Consider the following 19,123-nt stretch of genomic DNA (forward strand, 5'->3'; position numbering starts at 1 on the left):
TCATCTCCCTTCCATCTTCTTTTCAGAGATCCCTGAAGAAAATAAGGTGTCTCCAAAACCTTCTTAGAACTGAATGAAAAATTCCATATTTAATGTGCTACTTACCAGTCTTGGTAAGAGATAACAGTAAGGATTTGACAAACCAGAATAACAGTATGGAAGGGTCAGTCCAAATATAAAATATAAAAAAATACCACCAGATGAAGTACAGCTCACAAGAGACAGTCACACTTCTCAAGTTGCAGTCAGAAGTTGCAAGCAATTGCACTGAGGTTAAATGGTCACAACTCTTTACTTGAATAATCTGGGCAGGTCTGATGCTGAAAACCAGCACAGTGAATTCCCTTACCTTTCACAGATTCTGAGCAAGACAAACCTTGTATCAGGAAAGAAATGGCTAATCTCAGGGTTACCCAGTGGGGCATACCCCTCTTTGCTACATGAGTAGCTTTCAAAAAGAGCGGCTTTTATTTGGACATGAGGATTTGAGCCTCATGTGCAGAATTACCACACACAGCAGCAGCTCATTTAGACTGCAGTAAGATGTCTGCTCTTCCCAACCAACCCCTTTGCTTCTTCTATTCAGCTCTTCCTATTTGAAGATCCACCACCAGACTGACATTTGGAGATGGGCAGGAAGACAAAAAAGAAGGAGGATGCCAAAGCAATTGGAAGTCAAAGGTATAAAGATCATTACTGTGGCTGTAAAGTTCTCCTTTGCCAGTCATAACCCATTTCTTTTCCGCCCTGCTCAATGGGGCAGCTGGTCAGTTCTGCAGCCATGAGGTGTGTATTAGTTTAAGCAGCATCAGCAGAAGATTTCCATGCTCAGGCATGGGCCTCAAAACACATCCTGGATTCATCCAAGTCTTCAGTACCTGTCTGCTGGCCCAACAGCTTGCTTCTTCAGAAGTGGAAATGTTGCAGTGACATACGAAAGCTCATGCTTTCACAGTAAATTACCAGTGCCGATGTCCTGCACAGGAATGCCTGACTAAAGGCTGGCATTCTTGAAATTATAAACCAGAAAATCACTCAGCATTTGGTACATGAGAGTGAGGAATGAAGACTGGAATGGGAACAGGTTTCTTGTGCTGGGGACATGATGGTCCAGTATTGCTGGAGATGCTGTACAGTGAGTGAGGCAGTACAAGCTGTGCAGTCTGTGGCAGCAGCTACAAACGGGTGATCTGAAACTTGCTCCTGTGCCTTTAGTTCCACCTGGTACATCAGCAACTACTGCAGGCATAGCACTTCTCAGCTAGGGTTTGATGAGGTTTACAAATGCAATATCCCTGGCTGCAGAGTCATCATTGTCTACCAGTTGCATATTTATGAGCTGTAAAAATAGCAGTAAGATATTCACAGGACCAAGCTACACTTATTGTCCATCTGGCAAGGAATGTGCAATGTAAAGGTGCCTAAACATATAGGCAGAAAAGAGGCCATTATATTGAATTGTTTCCCACGTGAAGAAAACTGCATGAGAAACACTGCATGTACACAAAAAAGCTAAGTTATAAAAAAAGCAGTTAAATCACAGACAGACTTAACAGCTATAAAACCCAATAACATTATTAAAACATGTAATCACCTGGATCAAATTAGAAAAATGAGAAAAATCAGACAAGTGTGCTAGAACATTGCATTTTTGATGCTCCTGTTTTCCTTCATTGTCAAAGATGACTTTCTCCCCTGTATCTCTCCTGTGCTCATGCCTCAGCACCACTGTCCCCCTCATCAGATTTTTCTCCCATGGGGTGCATTCAAACCTCTTCCCAATGCTGGTCCCATGGGGAGGGCAGGCAAGTTACCTTCTCATGTGAACTTAGCATGCTGTAAAACACAGCCAAGAGGAAAGGCAGCCCATGGAAAGCACTCCTTGTTCTTGTCCTTCTGCCTGACACAGGCACTGAGAGGTGGCCCCATGCAGGGGGGAATTTAGCAAGACCCACTGTGAGAAAGTGATTGATCAGGCAACATCAGGGGAGGAAGGCAGGACAGGACAGGACAGGGCTCTCCTGTGTGCTGTGCTGGCTGGGTAACCCAGCACCCTGCCTTCCATGGACAGTGCAAAAGGGAAGGCAGGGAGAAAAGGAAGGTAGGGTGAGCCGCAGTCTCACAGGCAGGCAGCCTGGAAGAAACTGTAAATCATCAGGAGGTGCTCAACATTTTGTGGAATTAGTAGGCTGTGATAAGTAGCCACAATACCCCAAGCAACAGTCTTGTCAGTAACTGTAAGTTCTGGCTTTCTGATGCCTGTGTTAGAAGTGCTAATAATTTTGCTTGGGAAATCTGTCATGAAAAAATAAAGGGAAAGTTTTGCTTACTTTTAAAAAAGCTTTCATTCTTGGTTTAGAAATTCTCTCTCCCCTCTCCTCTCATTTTGATATCCTTTTGTATCAACAGCAGTTGATTTTTTTTTTTTTTTTTTCCTTCTTGAGGGGATTTAAAGGACAACTTTCCCAGTGTTTGGCTATGCATAATCACAGCATTACATAAAGCTAGAGACATACATAAAATATTACAAATGTTTAAGTACAGTAGGTGGACTGAGCAATATGTACCTGATCCCAGTACATGTCTGGTAAGATTGATACCATACATTTTATAACTCCTCCGGACATACACGAACATGTAGCAAAACTGTATTCATAATAACAAAGGTCAAGCTTATTGACATATTTACTCCAAAGAAACTATTTTCTTTCATTGATAAATAAGTGGAAAATTACATTAGAATTTGCATTCAACATCTATTTCATTCCAAAAGATATGCTTAACTTTAGGGACTAATATGCACAAAAAAAAGAGCCAGGGAAAGGTGACCATAAATACATGCTTAAATGCTTTGCTGTAGGGCATAGAGGCTTGCAAGGTCAAAGCTCTCCCCTGTATTGTTCCATTTTAGTGCACAATTTAATCCCAGGCCATTTAAATGGAAACTATACTTTCTTATTAGTACACTAGATATGCTTAGAGAGAAATATGGTTACAATTTCATAACCTAGAAACAGAGTTGAACTTCTAACATTTATGTAAGATTGTAGAATAAATATCCCATAGCAGGGAGCCTAAGCAAAATACTCAATGCCTTCCTGCATAGCCTGTGGTACAGAGTACCAGCAGTTTCACAGCTGCCATTTTAGAGACAGCTTCCTCTAGACTAATTAGCATTTATGGATCTTCAAGCAGCAATTAAAAAAAAAATAAACAGTGCCAGGGTTTTATTGGTTTATAAATAATTCCAAGGCATGCTTTATTATTGTTTGTGGAACACCAGAGTGAAAAATATGTACAGTTCAAATGCAAATATTGATCTAATTTCTTGCATTGTAGGATAATTAAGCTACAGAGAATATTTAAATAGATAAATAAGGAATCAGAGCATTCCTTTGGTGGGAAAAGACATGTTTATGCTAATGCTGTTCCCGCTTTATAAAAGTTGTTCCTAGGAATGCAGTCTGCTTTCATATTTTAGCAATAAATGTTAAAGAAATTGTGTTTTACAGCCAGAAAGGGGCTACAGTCACATAATGGGAACCAAGTTACTGCAGGCGTAAGGGAATATTCCACACATAAAATGTAACCAGGACAGTTAGCCATATAAATTACTATAAAAAGGAAACTTCTTTACCTTTCTTACAGTGATGATGCCAACTTGGTAATTAGGGTCAGTGTTAATATCAAAGACATCCAGTCCATCTCCATCCACAAGGCTGTATTTCATCTCTGCATTAATGCCTTCGTCCAGGTCTTTAGCAACCACACGGCCCACAGTGGAGCTGATGGGAGCAGACTCCAGCACACTCATCTGATAATGCTCTGGCACAAGCAGCACAGAGGGAGAGAGAGGAAAAACATGTGAAGGCTGTGAAGAGAAACCAAAAAAACTGCAAAGCAATGCAGTGGATCAGGGAGGCCACAACACTGCATGGCCTGCAGAGAGTCTTTAGCACCTGTGCCAAAGCTGTGACAGCCATGTGATTTCCTTTAAAAGCCACAGCCCAGCTAAATTTCCTGGGGAAGTTTTATTTAGGTGTTTGTTATAGCAACAGGTTTGTTGAATAGGTTTTTTTTTAAAAACAGCAATACAGCTGAAGATAGGAACTTCAACTAGAAAAACAGGGTAATTAGCACCAGGGCTGTTGCAGCCATGATATAAAGCAGGATATGTAACATGTTTAATAGGACAGGCATCTTTTTATTACATCAGTTTGTACAGCAGGAATAAACAACTTTTGAGCACCACAAATCCTTTCTCAAGTCCCTCCAAACTTCTTTTCAGCCCCAAAGAAAGCTCTTGCCTGTTTATTTCAAATTTACCAGTTATTTTATTAAAATGTATTGCCTCTCCCTAAAAATACTGTCTTGAGCACATTTGTTGCATTGCTAATTTGCTTAGCAGCAAGAGTGGGGAAGGAACAACCTGCTACTTTAAAAGTGTATTTTGATAATATAAACGTTGTACCTAAAATACTTCTCTGGCATCATGCTTTACTTTCAAACCTTCCTTGCTGCACCCCCTCTGTTGACTGCACCAACTATTAAGCTTTAGAAGGCAGAATAAACCAAGGATGAGGTTTGATGAATTGTAATTTTTCTTAATCAAGAGTTTGATATCAGTTACATTCATGCCACTTTCAAAGCACAGCTGGCAATGGTGTGCTCAAGAAGTTGCTCTAACAGAAGAAGAAAAGTGGAAGTTGAGACTTCTTGCTGATCTTAGTGGAATACTTTGATTTACCAGTGCAACAGGCAGTAACAGATGGAGAAGAAGAATACCATCAAAAAGAACTGCAGGAGTTTGTATTACTCAGCTAAATGAGAAAACCATCAAAACCAAAATGGCCTGAGATTGATTTACACCACTGAAAGAATCAGTTTTCCTTAAAAATCCCAAATTACATCCCTTGGAAGATTTAGTCCAATCAAAACTGAAAAGCTTCTTTTGATTTTTTAACGGCAGTACAGAATTATGTAAATAAATGTGATAAAAAATCTTATTAACAAAGAGCAAAATATTGCAAATCTTGTTTTGAAGTTCACTTTTGTAAATACAAAGTTGTGTTTCTGGTAAGAGTGGAGCTGCCTATTTTTGCATCCATTAAGTATGGCTGTTACATATCTTAGGGTTTAACTGTATATTGCCAAGGTTTAGATGAACCTTTCCTGGAGAACAGCCTGTATGACAACCCACTCCACACTGGCAGCACAGCTCCCAGACACTCCCCTGCTGTGGCCTGGCTGGAGTGTTGAATGAATTATCTTTCAACTTCCAGCACCACCACATGTCCCTGATTTGAGAGACATCCTCTGGAGACAGGATGAAAAGACAATCAGAGCAGCAATTAGTAGCCAAAGGCAATGGCCATGAGCAGTCCAAACGCAAAAGTTCTCCTTCCTGCCTTTTTCTGTAAATTAATTTCCCATCCTTTGAAAAAAAACATTGTTTTTGATAATTTTGGAGGCCAGAAACTTTTTCTGAAAGGCAAGGTGTCAAACAATTCTTTTTGACATTTTTTTGAAGGATAGTTCCATATCGAATCTGAAATTCTGCCCATCTCTAGTTGTCACTATCCTGAGTTTGAAAAAGGCTGTCATGAGAGCAAACAGCAGACATAAACAACCCTCAGCCACCCCTTTTTGCCTGTAGTGGCACCACGGGTACTCACTCTGTGGAAATCTGGGTGGATTGTCATTGACATCAGAGAGAGTGATGTTGACTGTGGTTGTTCCAGCTAATCCTCCCAGCTGTCCACCCATATCCTTGGCCTGGATAATCACTTCGTAATATTCTTTTGCTTCTCGGTCCATGTTCATTAGAGCTGTTCTAATTAAGCCTGAGATTGAGTGTGGAAAGGCATTTGGGGAACAAAAGAAAATGGCTGTTAGAGAATACACAAAGAGCGTAGAGGGCTCTTGCTCCTGCATCCTATTCCCTGTGTTAAGAATGAGATCAGGCTCTGCACTGAGTCCCACCTTTCCTGGCAGAGTAAAACTCACCCAAGTGGAATCTAGGTTAACAGAAGGTGTGAATTTTAAAGAAGCCAGTTAAAATGCATCAGCTCTAGGACAGGCTGCACGTTCAAAATTAAAATGTTGCCTTCCAAGGAAAAGCTTTTTGGGAACAGTGTGCTACGTCGAATTAAAGGCCCTGCTCAGGATGACAATCTCTGCACAAAAGCTGGAAGTGACGTGCTTTGCTAAAAGATCCATCAAGACAAGTTTTCCAGAGCACGGCAGTCCTCCTGGCATGACCCTGGGGCTTTGCTCGTGTCCTTCGAGACCCAGGCTGGGGCTGCGAGGGCTGAATGCGGGGGGACGCCACAGCGCCCGCTCCCCCAGACCGCAGGGCGTCCCTTCCCTTCGAGGTAACACTACTGCGACAGGACATCAGATGGCAGCAACACTTCTCTTACGGAGGCTGCGAGCGCCAGCCCGGGCAGCGCCGCCGGTGCCGCGGGGCTGCGGGCGCTCCCGGGCGCTGCCGCCGGTGCCCCGCTCAGGCCCGCTGTCCGTCTCCCGGCTGTTCGTCCTGCAGCCCTCCCAGCCCCACTCTGGAGCCTCACGCCTCCAGCACCTCCAGGGAGCTCCATCGAGCAGCCGGCAGCGCAACCCGGGGATGCGCTGCCATGGGATAATCCCTTGCTAGCGACGCGTTTGGGATGTCCTTCGGGGTGCGGGCAGGTGTGTCAGCCCCCGGCACCGTGCCAGTCGCATGCTTCAACGCGCAGCACTTGCACATCAGGACACTATTAACTTGACTGATCTGCATTTAGTCTTTATTTTTAGCAGAAAGACAATGTATGGGTTTAATAAAAGAGCAGTAAAAAGATACTGCGTTGGCAATTATCGCTGTGTGTGAAGGGAAGAAATAGTGACCGGTACGGAACAGCTCGCAGTGCGCTACTTTAATCTTCCTGCGTGGAGTCCTTCCGAGTCCCATCCTGCAAAGCTGAGTGCCTCCTGTGAAGTGCTTTAGTTCCTCAGCTCCCATGAATAAATAAATAAGATATGAAAATACTTAGCATTTTGGGAAGTATTTTCTCCATATATGAACACTTTGTAGGAAATTTCCGTTCTTGGCTTGACCTAAGAGAAGACATCAGTGCCTAAACTCCAGGCTCTGCCATGCCTATCTTTGGGGCCTCTGGTCTCTAGAGGAGGGCTAGTCCAGGACAACAGGACTCAGAACCAGATCAGGTACCCAGAGATGCAGCAATGTAGAGCAGGGGGCATCTGATGCTGCTGCACACAGTCAGCAAAGAAATGCTAAGGATGGCAGTGAACATAAAACCCATCCTTAGGGCTATAGGAAAGGCTATGGGAAAGGTTAAGATCCTCAGGTCTTCCAAAGAAATGTACTGGAACCATTTCTTTCACTAAAGTGAGTGAGGTTTGTGCTCTTAAGAAAACAGTAAAGAGCAAAGGTGATGTCCTTTTTTTTTCTCTAACAGCCAGATGGTTTCTTAGGAAGTGGGAGAGTTCTTTTATCTTCTAGGGGAATATGATTGTGGTCAGGCTGTAAAAGTGTTCTGGAAAAAGGGAGGAGGAGGCTCTCAACTTTCCTTTGAAGTTGTGCTTTCACACAGACACTTGTTCAGCACCTGTGAGGACAGTGAAAGAATAGGAGCACACCTCTGGAACCAAGAGGCTGTGTTGGGAGGTGAATGGTAAGGACTCCAAATGCTACTAGAGGAGGGCTGTACTGAAACGAGTTGTCTGCTATTGGGTGTTTTAATCACTATCTATCAATAGGAAGGAGCTGTTGGTCACTTATGCTCTAGCTCTACTTTAGAAAAACATCAGAGCTGCAGTTGCATTTTTTAAGCTACCAAATCCCAGAGGTGAGTTTGCACAGGGGAAGCTGATTACAGTTCTGTGTTTGTCAGAGGGAAATGGCTTCTGGCTCACAACAGTGCTTACCCTAAATGGGAGTCTAGTTGCTGACTGAGGCAGGTAAAGGCTGAGGCATCTCTGAGCCTGTCTAGAGATGCAGGTCTAAGTGACTGGGAAGTTAATGAGAGGAGAAAAAGACCTTTTCTGGGTTAAATACTGATAAACTACATGCTTTTGCACTTAAGGGCCTGTCTTCTGTATAAGCTGCATTCTAGTGGTTAAATCTATTCTGGATCTGACGCTGAATATTGATCCTTTGCTTTCTTAGAAATAATTTGGTACTCAGCAAATCTATGATTACAGCCTTATTTGTCTGTGGTTGATACCTGATTACAAAGGACCATTAGTAGTTTATTTATATTGTAAATATAAACAAAACTGAGAAAATAGCATGTCACTTACAAGTTTGTCTTTGGCTAGAGCACCTACACTGTAAACTGCTAACTTTGGAAGAAGTTTATTCAGTGTTTTTCCTACGTTGTCCCCTAGGGCTCTGCAGTGACTATCCTCTCATGAGTTTCTGACCTTAGCGCTACAGATGCCCTTTAGAAACTGTCAAAATCTGTCAGATTCCACTTTTGAATATAAACCTTGGATGTATAGAGAAAAGAGAGAGAGAAAGCAAGCGAAACAGAGAGGGTGTCCTATAGATAAATGTAAGGTTATTAACAAGAGTACCCTTAGGTGAAACTACTCCAGATAACTGCATCCTTTAGCTTGCACTTTCCAGTCCTGGCTGGTTCATAGATTTTTTTTTCCCCCCTAAGGCTTGTTATCAACTAGATCTGTTTAAGACATTTTTCAATGATAGAAGCCAACAAGAGTATTTACAGCACCAAACCTATCCAGATCCTGAGTTGCAGAATATGGTCATTCAGAGGAATATATCACTAGAAAAAGCACATTCTTCTTCTGGAGCTCACAGCTTCAGCATTACTTTACCCCTCACACAGTGCTGCTCTGTCTTGGCTCCAAGCCATAAAACCACATTTCTCTGACCACAGCTATGATGCACTGCCCTTTTTTTCTTCTTGCAACTTTTTCTTTTGATTTCCACACTGACTCAGTGCCTGATGAAATAACGTACCTGTCCGAGAGTCCACAGAGAAATATGGTTGTCCTTGGAGAATACTGTATACGACTCTCGCGCTGTTCCCATAGGTTGGGTCATCAGCATCTGTCGCTGTCACCTGGATAACAGAGGTGCCTGACAAAAAAACCATCAAGGTAAGACTTTGTGGGATAACGAGCTGGCAGGAAAAGTACACAGTTCAAAGTAAATTGAAATGCCTAACAAAAGCTTTCTCACACTGAACTTTTACACTTGATGCTCGTAGTGCTTGTGCTTATTGTTCATACTTGTAGCTCACTAGCACTAAATAGGTATTAATAGGTATTAATTCATCCTGCTTCTATAAGAAGATATAAAAGAGCAAGTACTCTGTGGACCACAGTTACAGAATTGCTGAACTAACAGTACTTTGTTATGGTTGACAGAGAGATAGTAATTATATACTGCTTGCTTCTTTTCCCCTTGTCTTGCTTTTAAATATTTTTAGGAGGCAGCTCAAAGAAGTTCCATAGCTGTGCTGACATAAATCATGAACTGTTGTAGCAAGCCCATAGATGCTGTAAGTTGACTGAGAGATGGAAATTGTACACAAACAGAGAGCATGAAGGGATGTATCTCTGTGATAATCTCTCTGTGGGACTGCAGTTTACATTGTATGGCCTAAAGATTACACACTGCTGAAGTGCCTTTGCAACCCACACAGAGGCATATATATTTCTTTTTTCAATTGGTTTTCAAGGTCTGCTTCCTCTGAAGCTAGTAACGGCCTGCAGGTGATGTAATTTATCAAGAACAAGGAGAAGGTGAGGCACAACTGAAATATGTGTGGGTTTTGACTCCTTAAAATGTCAGACAATGTCTTTATGAATGTATCTAGCCTTCTACATAATATTTTGTGTTACAAACAAATCTGATGTTACTAGATAAGCACTTGAAGATAAATCTGAATTCAAGCTAACCATTACCATTAAAAATATTATTACTGACTGGAACTTCTGTATTTGATGCCTCTCTCTAGCTTTATGTCAACATAATATTGAAGAATGAGAAGTTGAAGCATATCTGTAACTTCAGGACATGAAATTTATATGGCATTATTATCTCTGCAGCAATGTCACTGAGCCAAAAAGCAATAAAGAAACAAAGACAACTCAAAAAGAAAAAAAAAGTCCAGAAAAACAATATTTTATGTGATTATTTGAATTCTTATATGGAAATGATTTCTCCTGACTTGTGTCAGGATAGGAAAATAGGAAGGCTGCTGTTTGTCATCTGCATTGCAATAACAGGAGTCTCTTCAACATGATCCCATTCCATAAAAGTGGAGGGCAAATAGTAACAGAATCTCAGGATTCACTGAACTTTGTTTAGTGCAGGCTCACACAAATCAGATTGTTTTCTTGTCTCCATGTTTTCAAGGGCTCCTGGACAGTAGCTGAGCTCTCAGTATGAACTTGATTATGTTGCTAAGACTGTTATTTTCGGGATGGTAATGGCTGTCTAATGGTCTTTATTATCTCTACCATCTGATGTCAGAGGAGAAGGGGTACTATGTTACAGAAATTGTCTAAACACAGCATATTTGAATCACACCTTTTTCAGCTCTCAGGCTTTCCTTGGCATGTTTTCTTTCAGAGGAGCTGATGCTGATGTAAAGCCTGTTGTCTTTTTTCTACAGCAAGCAGGCACTCCAGGATAAGCTCCTCTGTCCTGCAGCTCCTGCTTAAGGGGCAGAAGCTGAGATCAAGGAGTCAGGAAATTTGTGTTTTGGTGACCATCTCCAATTTGCTCATAAGGGAAAGAGACTCCACAAAATCTGTCTTACCCACAGGTGACATTTCTGGAACAGAGGCTACGTAAGGTCCATCCAGGAACTTGGGTTCATTGTCGTTGATGTCTTGGATTTTGATGATAAACTCTGACTCTGGTTCCATTGGCCGGCCCGTTCTCCTGTCTAGAGCCTGTGCTCTGAGGGTGTACTGTGACCTTTCTTCCCGGTCCAGCCGCTGAATGGCATGAATGTCCCCTGTGGTATCATCAATTGTGAACACAACACCAGCTCCCTCTCCTGAGAGGATGTATTTGATCGAACCATCTCCCCTGTCCATGTCAGAGTGGAGCTGTGGAAAGGAACAGGATTTAATTAGACCATGAGCTGGGTAAGCAGCTGCTGAGAAACACTAAGCACTAAGTGATCATCCCAAGCATTCTGGTCTCACTGTCCAGAGTGTGTCTTGTGTGTCTTGTGTCTCACTGGGACTCACAAGCTGGTTCTAATGAACTCGCTTTGCTGAAAGGCAAATAGTAAAGTCTGTATTGCATAGTTGCAATTAAAAACCCTCTCCTGTCTTCCTGTTTTTGCACCCACAGCTGTGCCAAAAGAAAAGGCAGAGGCACCCGAACAGGAACAGGCTCTGTGCCTTTTTGGAATCTCACTCAACACAATAATTATCTTTTGTCTTGTTACAATGGCCACTGAGAAGATTTGGGATAAAGTGAGGTCAGCAAAGCTGCAGACAGGGATTCCTCACATGGCTTAAGAGGAATCAAATACTACAGGGGTAGCATAATGTTGGGGCAAATAAGGTGAATCTGTTTGGGATCAAGGGGAAAGCAGAATGGGAGAGATACCCAGTAAGTGTTATGATTCAGAAATATTTTAATATTTTTCCATTAAATTTTAGTAATAAAATTAGTCTGGATCCTTACATCTTCAGGAAGCAGTATTGTCAAACAATAGGTAAGCTAAGCATCAAGAAACAGTTGCTTATGCCCATGGCAGGCTATAGAAATGAGAACCATTCCAGATTTTCTAGGAAATTAGCAAATAGATTTATTGCATGACTGCTAATTAGTTCTGAGCAGCCACAGATAACTGTGAACGCAACAGAAAAGAGCAAGAGTAAATGCAGTACTAATTATAATCTAAAACAGGGAAACTAATCATTCCAGGGACTACATTCTGTTAAACACCTGGTTCCCATGAAATACTGGAATGACTATCAAAAGCAATCAAATTGGTTAATTTCACTCGCACTATGAAAATCCACAATGGTATGCTCATACTTCCATGCCTTTGAGGAAGAGACCATAAAGGTCAATGCCCAGTGGCAGTAATCATTCAGTACCAAAAGACAGGAAAGCAAGAGACTTGAGGTGCAAAAATCAAAATGGTTCAAATGTGAATACTGTTTTCCAGTGTGATTATCATTGTGGGCGATGAATAAAGGATAAATAATAATTTTAAACAAGCAGTGAAAGTGGGCTGGGTTCAATTAAGCACATCTTAAAGTGCATATATAGGCAAATAATCTCAGAAATATGGTCAGAATTAGGTGTGTGTTTGATGCTTTGATGAGCTTAAAGGACAGATGGGAGTAATCTTGGAGGATGGGGCCAAACATAGGTAAATATTTGTACTGGAGAGAAAAATCTTAGAATATTAAACTGAATATATGAACACAGTATTTGAAGAAAGAACCCAAACAGAAATGGATAATTTGTGTCAAAAAGCAGAAGTCAAACTTTGTGCAATTGATTAAAGACTATTCTCTCAAGAAAGAAAGAAGAAATCTCATCTCTGAGCTGTTTAAAAACATAAAGAACATATACAATGACTTATTACATAGGAGAAATTTTAACAGGAAAGTGGACAAAATGACTTATCTGACCTAAGCATTTCTAGTGCCACTGAAGCAGCTCTTCAGCTGTTTTAGGGCACACAATCCTGTAGACTGGGGAGTGGAAAGACCTTTTCCCCCAGTGAAGGGTCTGGTCGGGAAAAACTCATTCTCTGAAGGGTGTCTCCCTTACTTGCTTCTCAGGTAGGTCAGGTGATCTATGCAGAACTTGGACCCACTCCTGATTTTAGGGCAAGAGTGCTTTCAGCTGAGGTGGGATCCCGAGGTTTTCCATGGCATATCCCAACCTGCAGACAGGTCTGTATGGAGGTGGCCCATGGGCTCCAAGCAGCTGCTGGGACAGTGAGTGTTAAGGGCAGCAGCGGTGCAATGTGGCTGCAGGAGCTGAACGTGCAGGTTGTGACGATGGCTGTGTCAGGCCACTGGGATTTCACTTCCTCCTCCTCTGCCTCTATCCCTGCAGTGGCTACTGCATCTGAGAAACATCGATATTTTGGAGAAAAGCTGGCAACTCTCAGGCGATGTATTAACTGGATGGTGGAAGAAAAAGCCCAGAAATATTTGGCAGTGCTAAACAGTTAAATTTAGATGGCTGCCATGTGTATTAATTCACATGCAGGCACCGGGACTGCAAACTGGTGTATCTTCAGGAAACACCATCTTGTGATTAATTTAAAAAAAGACAGTGGTTGTCATTACTTACCCTAAACACCCATAACTCAGAGATTATCACTGTAGGAGCTAGTAAACAGGATACTTCCAGAAGGAGGACACTATTATAGCTTTTCAAATTGATTCAGAACCACTAAGCTACATCTTAGGCATTTGTTTTAGTGCATTAGTGCTCCAGTGAAAGAATGCAGCTGCCGAGACAGATACAGATGTTAGACCTGATTGGGGAATTAGAGCTGGGCCTGATGGAAGAAAATGTGTTTTGGAACACCAACAAGTCCTCATTAAATAAGGAAAAGAAAAAAAAAAAGAGAAAGAGGAAGGCAAAGTCAAATTCAAAGTCAAAAGGCAAAAGTTAAACAGAAAAGAAAGAGAAGAATAAAAAAGAAATTAAAAACAAGGAAAAAAGAAAGTAGTAAAAGAAAAAGGGAACAGGAACAGGAAAAGAAAATGGAGAAGAAGAAGGAGCAAAATAAGAAGGAAAAGCAAAAGAAAAAAAGAAGCATTTTTTGAAATAGCAGTAGGTGTTCAGGAATTTTCAGACTACTTAGAAGCAAATGATGAATCAAACTCATGGGTTAAATTACACCTTCTGTCCAAAGCCCTATTTGGAATAAATGCAGTTGTGAAGGGAGCAAACAAGGAATGAACATGGCATGCTATTAAGAATTTGGGAGTACAAGAGGATCTCTGTCTAGCTGTGATTTGTTAGAAACATTGGGTCTCAACCAAGGCTAGGCAGTAACAAATGCTAGCAGCACTTTTGCAGCTTCTTGTATAACCCTCTCTTTCAAGACAAAGCAAAAAGGAGTGTAAAAGACAAAAAGACATAATACTGCCACACTGCAATAAATCGGAAAGAATTTGGTGTCTGAAGGGACTGAAGTTCACACCAAACCTAATATCAGGATGCTGTAGTTTGAAGTGTAAAAGTCACTGTGCTGGAAAGGTGATCTAGTTTCAAGTTGGCTCTGTTTTAAAGATGGTGAATTGAATTGTGCTGCCATGTGTTTGATACAGAGTAGGAGGAATTAATTTTTACTTTCTCCTCCATATTAAGGAATGGGTTATTGGAGGAATAAAGATGATAACTCCTGAGAAATTTTTAACTGTGTCAACCTGCGTTGCTCCTTTTGATGAGAACAGTACAAAAAACATAAGGATGTTACATCTGCATTGGAATGACACATTTCCTGGCAAAGGAGATGTGGAAGAGAGTAGCACTGCAGTGAGCAGCTCAGGGGAGAACCCACACAGCTCTGCTAAACAGTCTGTGAGTCTGTGACTCCATCCTTGATGTGCTTCTCCCTTCTCCGCTTCCAGGGAGGTAGCACCTGCAGGGGATTTTTGTAAGGATGCATGAGCGAGTGTGGTTGATGTACACTGATAGTCTGCGGAGAGGTTGCATTTTATTCATTTATTCAGCTGCTGTGATTCAAATGCTTCTTTGAAACAGGGTTAGGGAGTCTCCAACATGGCAAATGGTGAAGTGTGTTTCCAGTTCAATTACTGACACAGTGTAGGCTGCTCATTGAATGTGGAAAATACCTGCTGTAGCAAATGAAGGGGCTTTGGTTTCCCTGGTTCATCCTATTAGCCAATAATGACCACCTCTAGGAAAACTGAAGCCTTATATTTATCTGTGACAGGACCAGGAACCCTCTGAGGCTGAAGTACTTTAAATCACTACCATGAGCACTGGAGAAAAGGAAAAATTGTACTGACTTCGCATCAGGAAGTTTCTTTCATTTCTCTGTCCAGAACATATTTTGCACCTTGCCTTAACAGTTGTCTAGGGAAGTTCACAGAATCATAGCAGCCTTGGAAATCATATTAGGCAAGCCTGGACATGTGGTTCAAGTCAAGGTGCTTTTTTGGTTGCTCCAGTCATACAGAACCAGCCAGAACCAGCTGTACAACAGGCTCTGTGCTGTGCATTCTTTCTCCTTCTGACAAGGACTTGGAGAGAGCAGATGGATGAAAGCAAGGCCTGGCTATGAGGATGTTTCAGGATGTTGTGGGTGGTATCAGTTAGAAGATGCCCTTCCTGGCCTGGTGTGGGACCCAGGGCTGTTTTGGAGTGCTGGTGTGGGCAGCCAGCAGCAGACTGAAAGCCCTGTTGCACCTCCGCCCCATTCTGTGCAAGCCTTTACAGAGCTATTTTTGAGTCAGCCTGGGGTGACTTGGGCTGAAAAATTTCTGGCCTGCCAGAACAATTAATTCACCCCACAGTCTATTCCCTGCTGACCCCTTTCCTAAGGATCCCTAAGACTCAGGCAGCGCAAATGCAGGCGGGCGATGAACTGTGGGAGGCTGCTGCCTCTCCGGAGCGCCTGTGCCTCTGGCTGGGTGAGGCAAGGGGAAGCCTCTGCCTCACATAGCCCCAGAGCCCCCATCCCACCGCTCGGCTGGCTGCTCCCCACCCGATGGGGGGTGGGAGACCATGGAATGTGTGAGCCCCAGAGGCCCCTTTTGGCAGCAGAGTTCCCTGGTGCCAGGATGACACGGAGCACTGCCGAGTTAGGAGACCTTCCGAGGGACCCAGCCGTGCCAGCTCAGCAGTGCGTGGGACTAATTGGCCCTGTTCACCGTGGGTGCTAATTAGCCCTTGTGCACCCTGGTGCGAGCACAGCCAGGCACCTTGGAGTGCAGGCAGCCTTGGAGAAGCTCCCTTATGGCAGCTTGGGCTTCAGAATGGCGGGCACAGGCCATGAGGAGCCGTCTTGGTGTCCTGGTGTCCTTCCCTTGGGCAAAGCTGAGAGGTGGCAAACTCAGGAGTGCTGCTGACTGTGCCAAATGTGTGTGCTCCTAATGACAACACCAGGTCTAAAAGATGAGCTGGTTTCTCCCCACATTTGTTTTACCTAAGATTTGACTCACAAGTGGAAGCCTGAAGTAATTTCAGATGTAACTGAGAATGTGGAATAATAAGTCTGGCCCTTGTTCCAAAGCTGGGAATTGCCTGAAAACAAATATTAATTTCTTTAATCAATAGAGATCTCAAGACCTGAAAAGCTAGGTGCACAGATGAATGAAGACTAATGAGGTCTCATCTGGAGGCAATCACAAGTAATGCCATTGCTGTGGGAGGAAGGAGAGCACATCTTGCTGTCAGTCATGCAGGGATAAATCAGGAGGAGGTCTTCTGAAGCCTGCAGATCCATTTTGATTTATATTGGTGTGACTGAGAGCACAATTTAGCTCTATGGGGCTATAGAATGATAAATTTGAGTCCAAACTGGGCCTCTGAATATGTATTTTTTTTTCCTGCCGATGGATAGCTTGGAAGGAAAAACAGAGCCTATATCTCATAAAAAATAAGCAATGAAATGTGAAGGAATTATTTTGTGACATCCTTTCTAAGTTATTTTTCATATATACCTCTGTGTAGTCTCGACTTGTCATAGCTGTATCTGATATTCTAGGCATGTAAATCTTGATTGTATTGTTCAAACACTTAAGCACATTAACTCTCTCCACATTTTTGTCCAGATTTGTCACCTTGGTGCAGAATAGAAGCAAACTTGACACTGACCATAACACTTTGAATAAAAAGGTCAATACAGGGTCAGTGATTCAGGGTCTTTAAAAACAAAAAAGGAGGATGGTTATAGTGAGACAGATTGTGACAGCAGATGCCACTGGTCTGATTTCCATCAGCTTCTTCCTCAAGAAGACAGAGAAAAGTAAATGTGAAATATTACCAAGTATATGTATAGGATGAGCTCAGGAATATATTTTTCGCATATTTGTACTGATGGGTAGGTTCTTGGGGCATAAGGGATCTAGAAATAGGACCCTTCATAGTTGGATTTAATGAGGTGTCCATCTACCCTTCCGGATCTGGAGCAAATTCTCTGTAGTCCACAAAATTAACCTGTAGTCAAGATGTGGTAAGCCAGAAGACACTCTGACTCTGAAGATTTACAGAAAACAAAAACTAAAATGTCAGTTTTCAAGGGAAACTGGCTATTTAATTTGATTTTGAATTGCAGCTTCTAACTGACTTGATCATGGACAGAAGCATGATCACAAACTCTTCCATTCTTTCCTAATCCTTATACGTCAATATAACCTTGCTTTGCCTTGACATTGTAGGAGTCCCTGGAAAAATTGCTGCAGATTTTCTAACACTACCTCAAATTGCAGCTGATGATTGATGCAGCAGATCTCTTTGAAATAGGCAAATATATTGACAGCCCCTTGAAACAGAAATTCTTCCCAAACAAAGGTGACATGGGGCAAAAGCTCTCAGGAGCAGAAGTGAAATTAATGCAGATGAAAGAAAGCAAAGGCTCTTGAGGAAACATCCCGTGTTTCACCACAATCTGCAGATACTCAGATGGATACGGTCTTACAGACATCCTCCCACCGTGGATCTTACCTTCCCAACATAGAGAGGGTCGGTTCCTGTGTATTCCTCCAGAACAAAAAACTGGTTCCACACCCAGCTCCTCTTCATACGCTGATGCAGCTTGTCTGACAGGTTGTCTTCTTGCCCTTCAGTGAGCGGCCTGGCACTTCCTGACAGCACAGTTGTAGTAAGGTCCATCAGACCCCAAAAATATAAGGAGACACCAAGTCCAAACAAGTTCTTTGCATTGCTCATTCTACCTGAAGTCCACATCTGTGTACTAGGACTGATTTAAAAGTCCAAACACAGTAACTTGGGTCCCTTGAGAATAAAGTAGGTCCTCTATGTAGTCCTTTGAAATGTCCAGGAGAGATCCTAGTTCTCAGAAATGCAGTATCCTGTAAAGTTAAAGGAGATTCATAAGAGGATGCCTTTTTCCTCAAGGCAAATGAGTTTTCTCAATAGGCAAATATACTATAAAATATTTAATCCTTGATATAAAAAGGTAAGATCAGGATGCAAAACTTTTGAAAATAGAAATACTATTATCATATAAGCTGAAGACTTGGAGCCTTAGGTACAGGTCATATCAAGGTTTAGTCAATAAGTATGAGTTCTTGACTTTGCTAATTTACCTGTAGGGTTACTTTATGATATTGATTGGCATGAGTGAAGTGCATACTTTTTAGAAATATTTATGACCAGAAGTTCTTGGAGAATATTTAAAACCAGTTCACTCTGGAAAATTATGATAGCTGGAGAACAATATTTGGTAACCATCTTTCTGTTCGGAAACTGTGCCATTGTCATTACACACACGTCCATGCACACATGTCTATATAAATACATATATTGCTCTATTGCAAACCTTGAGTATAATTTCTGAAAGCTCCAAGTTATTTCTGGCTTTAATTATTCTCTCAGCCTCTCTGTTGCTTGAATTCAGGTTTCACACTCTGTTGCCTCCTCTCTGACGAACCGATTGCTGCTACAAATGCAACATTTCTAGAATTCGAACGGTCAGTTAATCATTTCATAACCCACAAAATGTTTCACAGTGCTGATGGCCACAAACTCTATATCCAAGTAAGTCATGCTAACACATTTTTTTCTTTCACAGTCGTTAAAGACCTGTTTAGGCAAAGGAATAATGACCTCTATCAGAGGACGCTTTTCTATCAGAGGACGCTTTCTTATCAGTCTAGGGTCTTTTCTTGCCATAAAGTCAGTTTAGTTGGTGACCTCACTCCAGGCTATGGATTATAGCAAACCTTTAGCAGACCATTTTGCTGAACTTAATGATCTAGTGCTGCACACAAGTTACTATGTCAAAACACTCCATACATCCTCTGTTGGTCCAGTATTTTTACTGGTCCTTTAAAGAACATTCATGACTAACAGGATGTTTATTTTTTTCATGACAAAAAATAAACATTTTTTCATGACAAACAGACTAATTAGGAAAGGCACATGGAGCTTTGA

At 42.0% G+C, this 19,123-nt stretch overlaps 1 protein-coding gene across 3 annotated transcripts in view; it reads right to left on the reverse strand.

The window, feature by feature from the left end:
- The window catches only part of CDH20 (cadherin 20), a 118,712-nt gene that overhangs the window by 19,812 nt on the left and 79,777 nt on the right, over positions 1–19,123 (reverse strand). For all 3 annotated transcript variants that reach the window (XM_038128477.1, XM_038128479.1, XM_038128478.1), the window contains exons 2-6: positions 17,672–18,039; positions 10,800–11,094; positions 8,990–9,109; positions 5,676–5,843; positions 3,638–3,825 (exon numbers count right to left, since the gene is read on the reverse strand). In XM_038128477.1, coding sequence (XP_037984405.1) covers positions 3,638–3,825; positions 5,676–5,843; positions 8,990–9,109; positions 10,800–11,094; positions 17,672–17,914 — 1,014 coding nt within the window. In that variant the 5' untranslated portion in view covers positions 17,915–18,039. The remainder of the gene's footprint in view (positions 1–3,637; positions 3,826–5,675; positions 5,844–8,989; positions 9,110–10,799; positions 11,095–17,671; positions 18,040–19,123) is intronic.

The sequence above is a fragment of the Motacilla alba genome, chromosome 2 (genome assembly GCF_015832195.1).
Source record: "Motacilla alba alba isolate MOTALB_02 chromosome 2, Motacilla_alba_V1.0_pri, whole genome shotgun sequence".
Taxonomy (NCBI): Eukaryota; Metazoa; Chordata; class Aves; order Passeriformes; family Motacillidae; genus Motacilla; species Motacilla alba.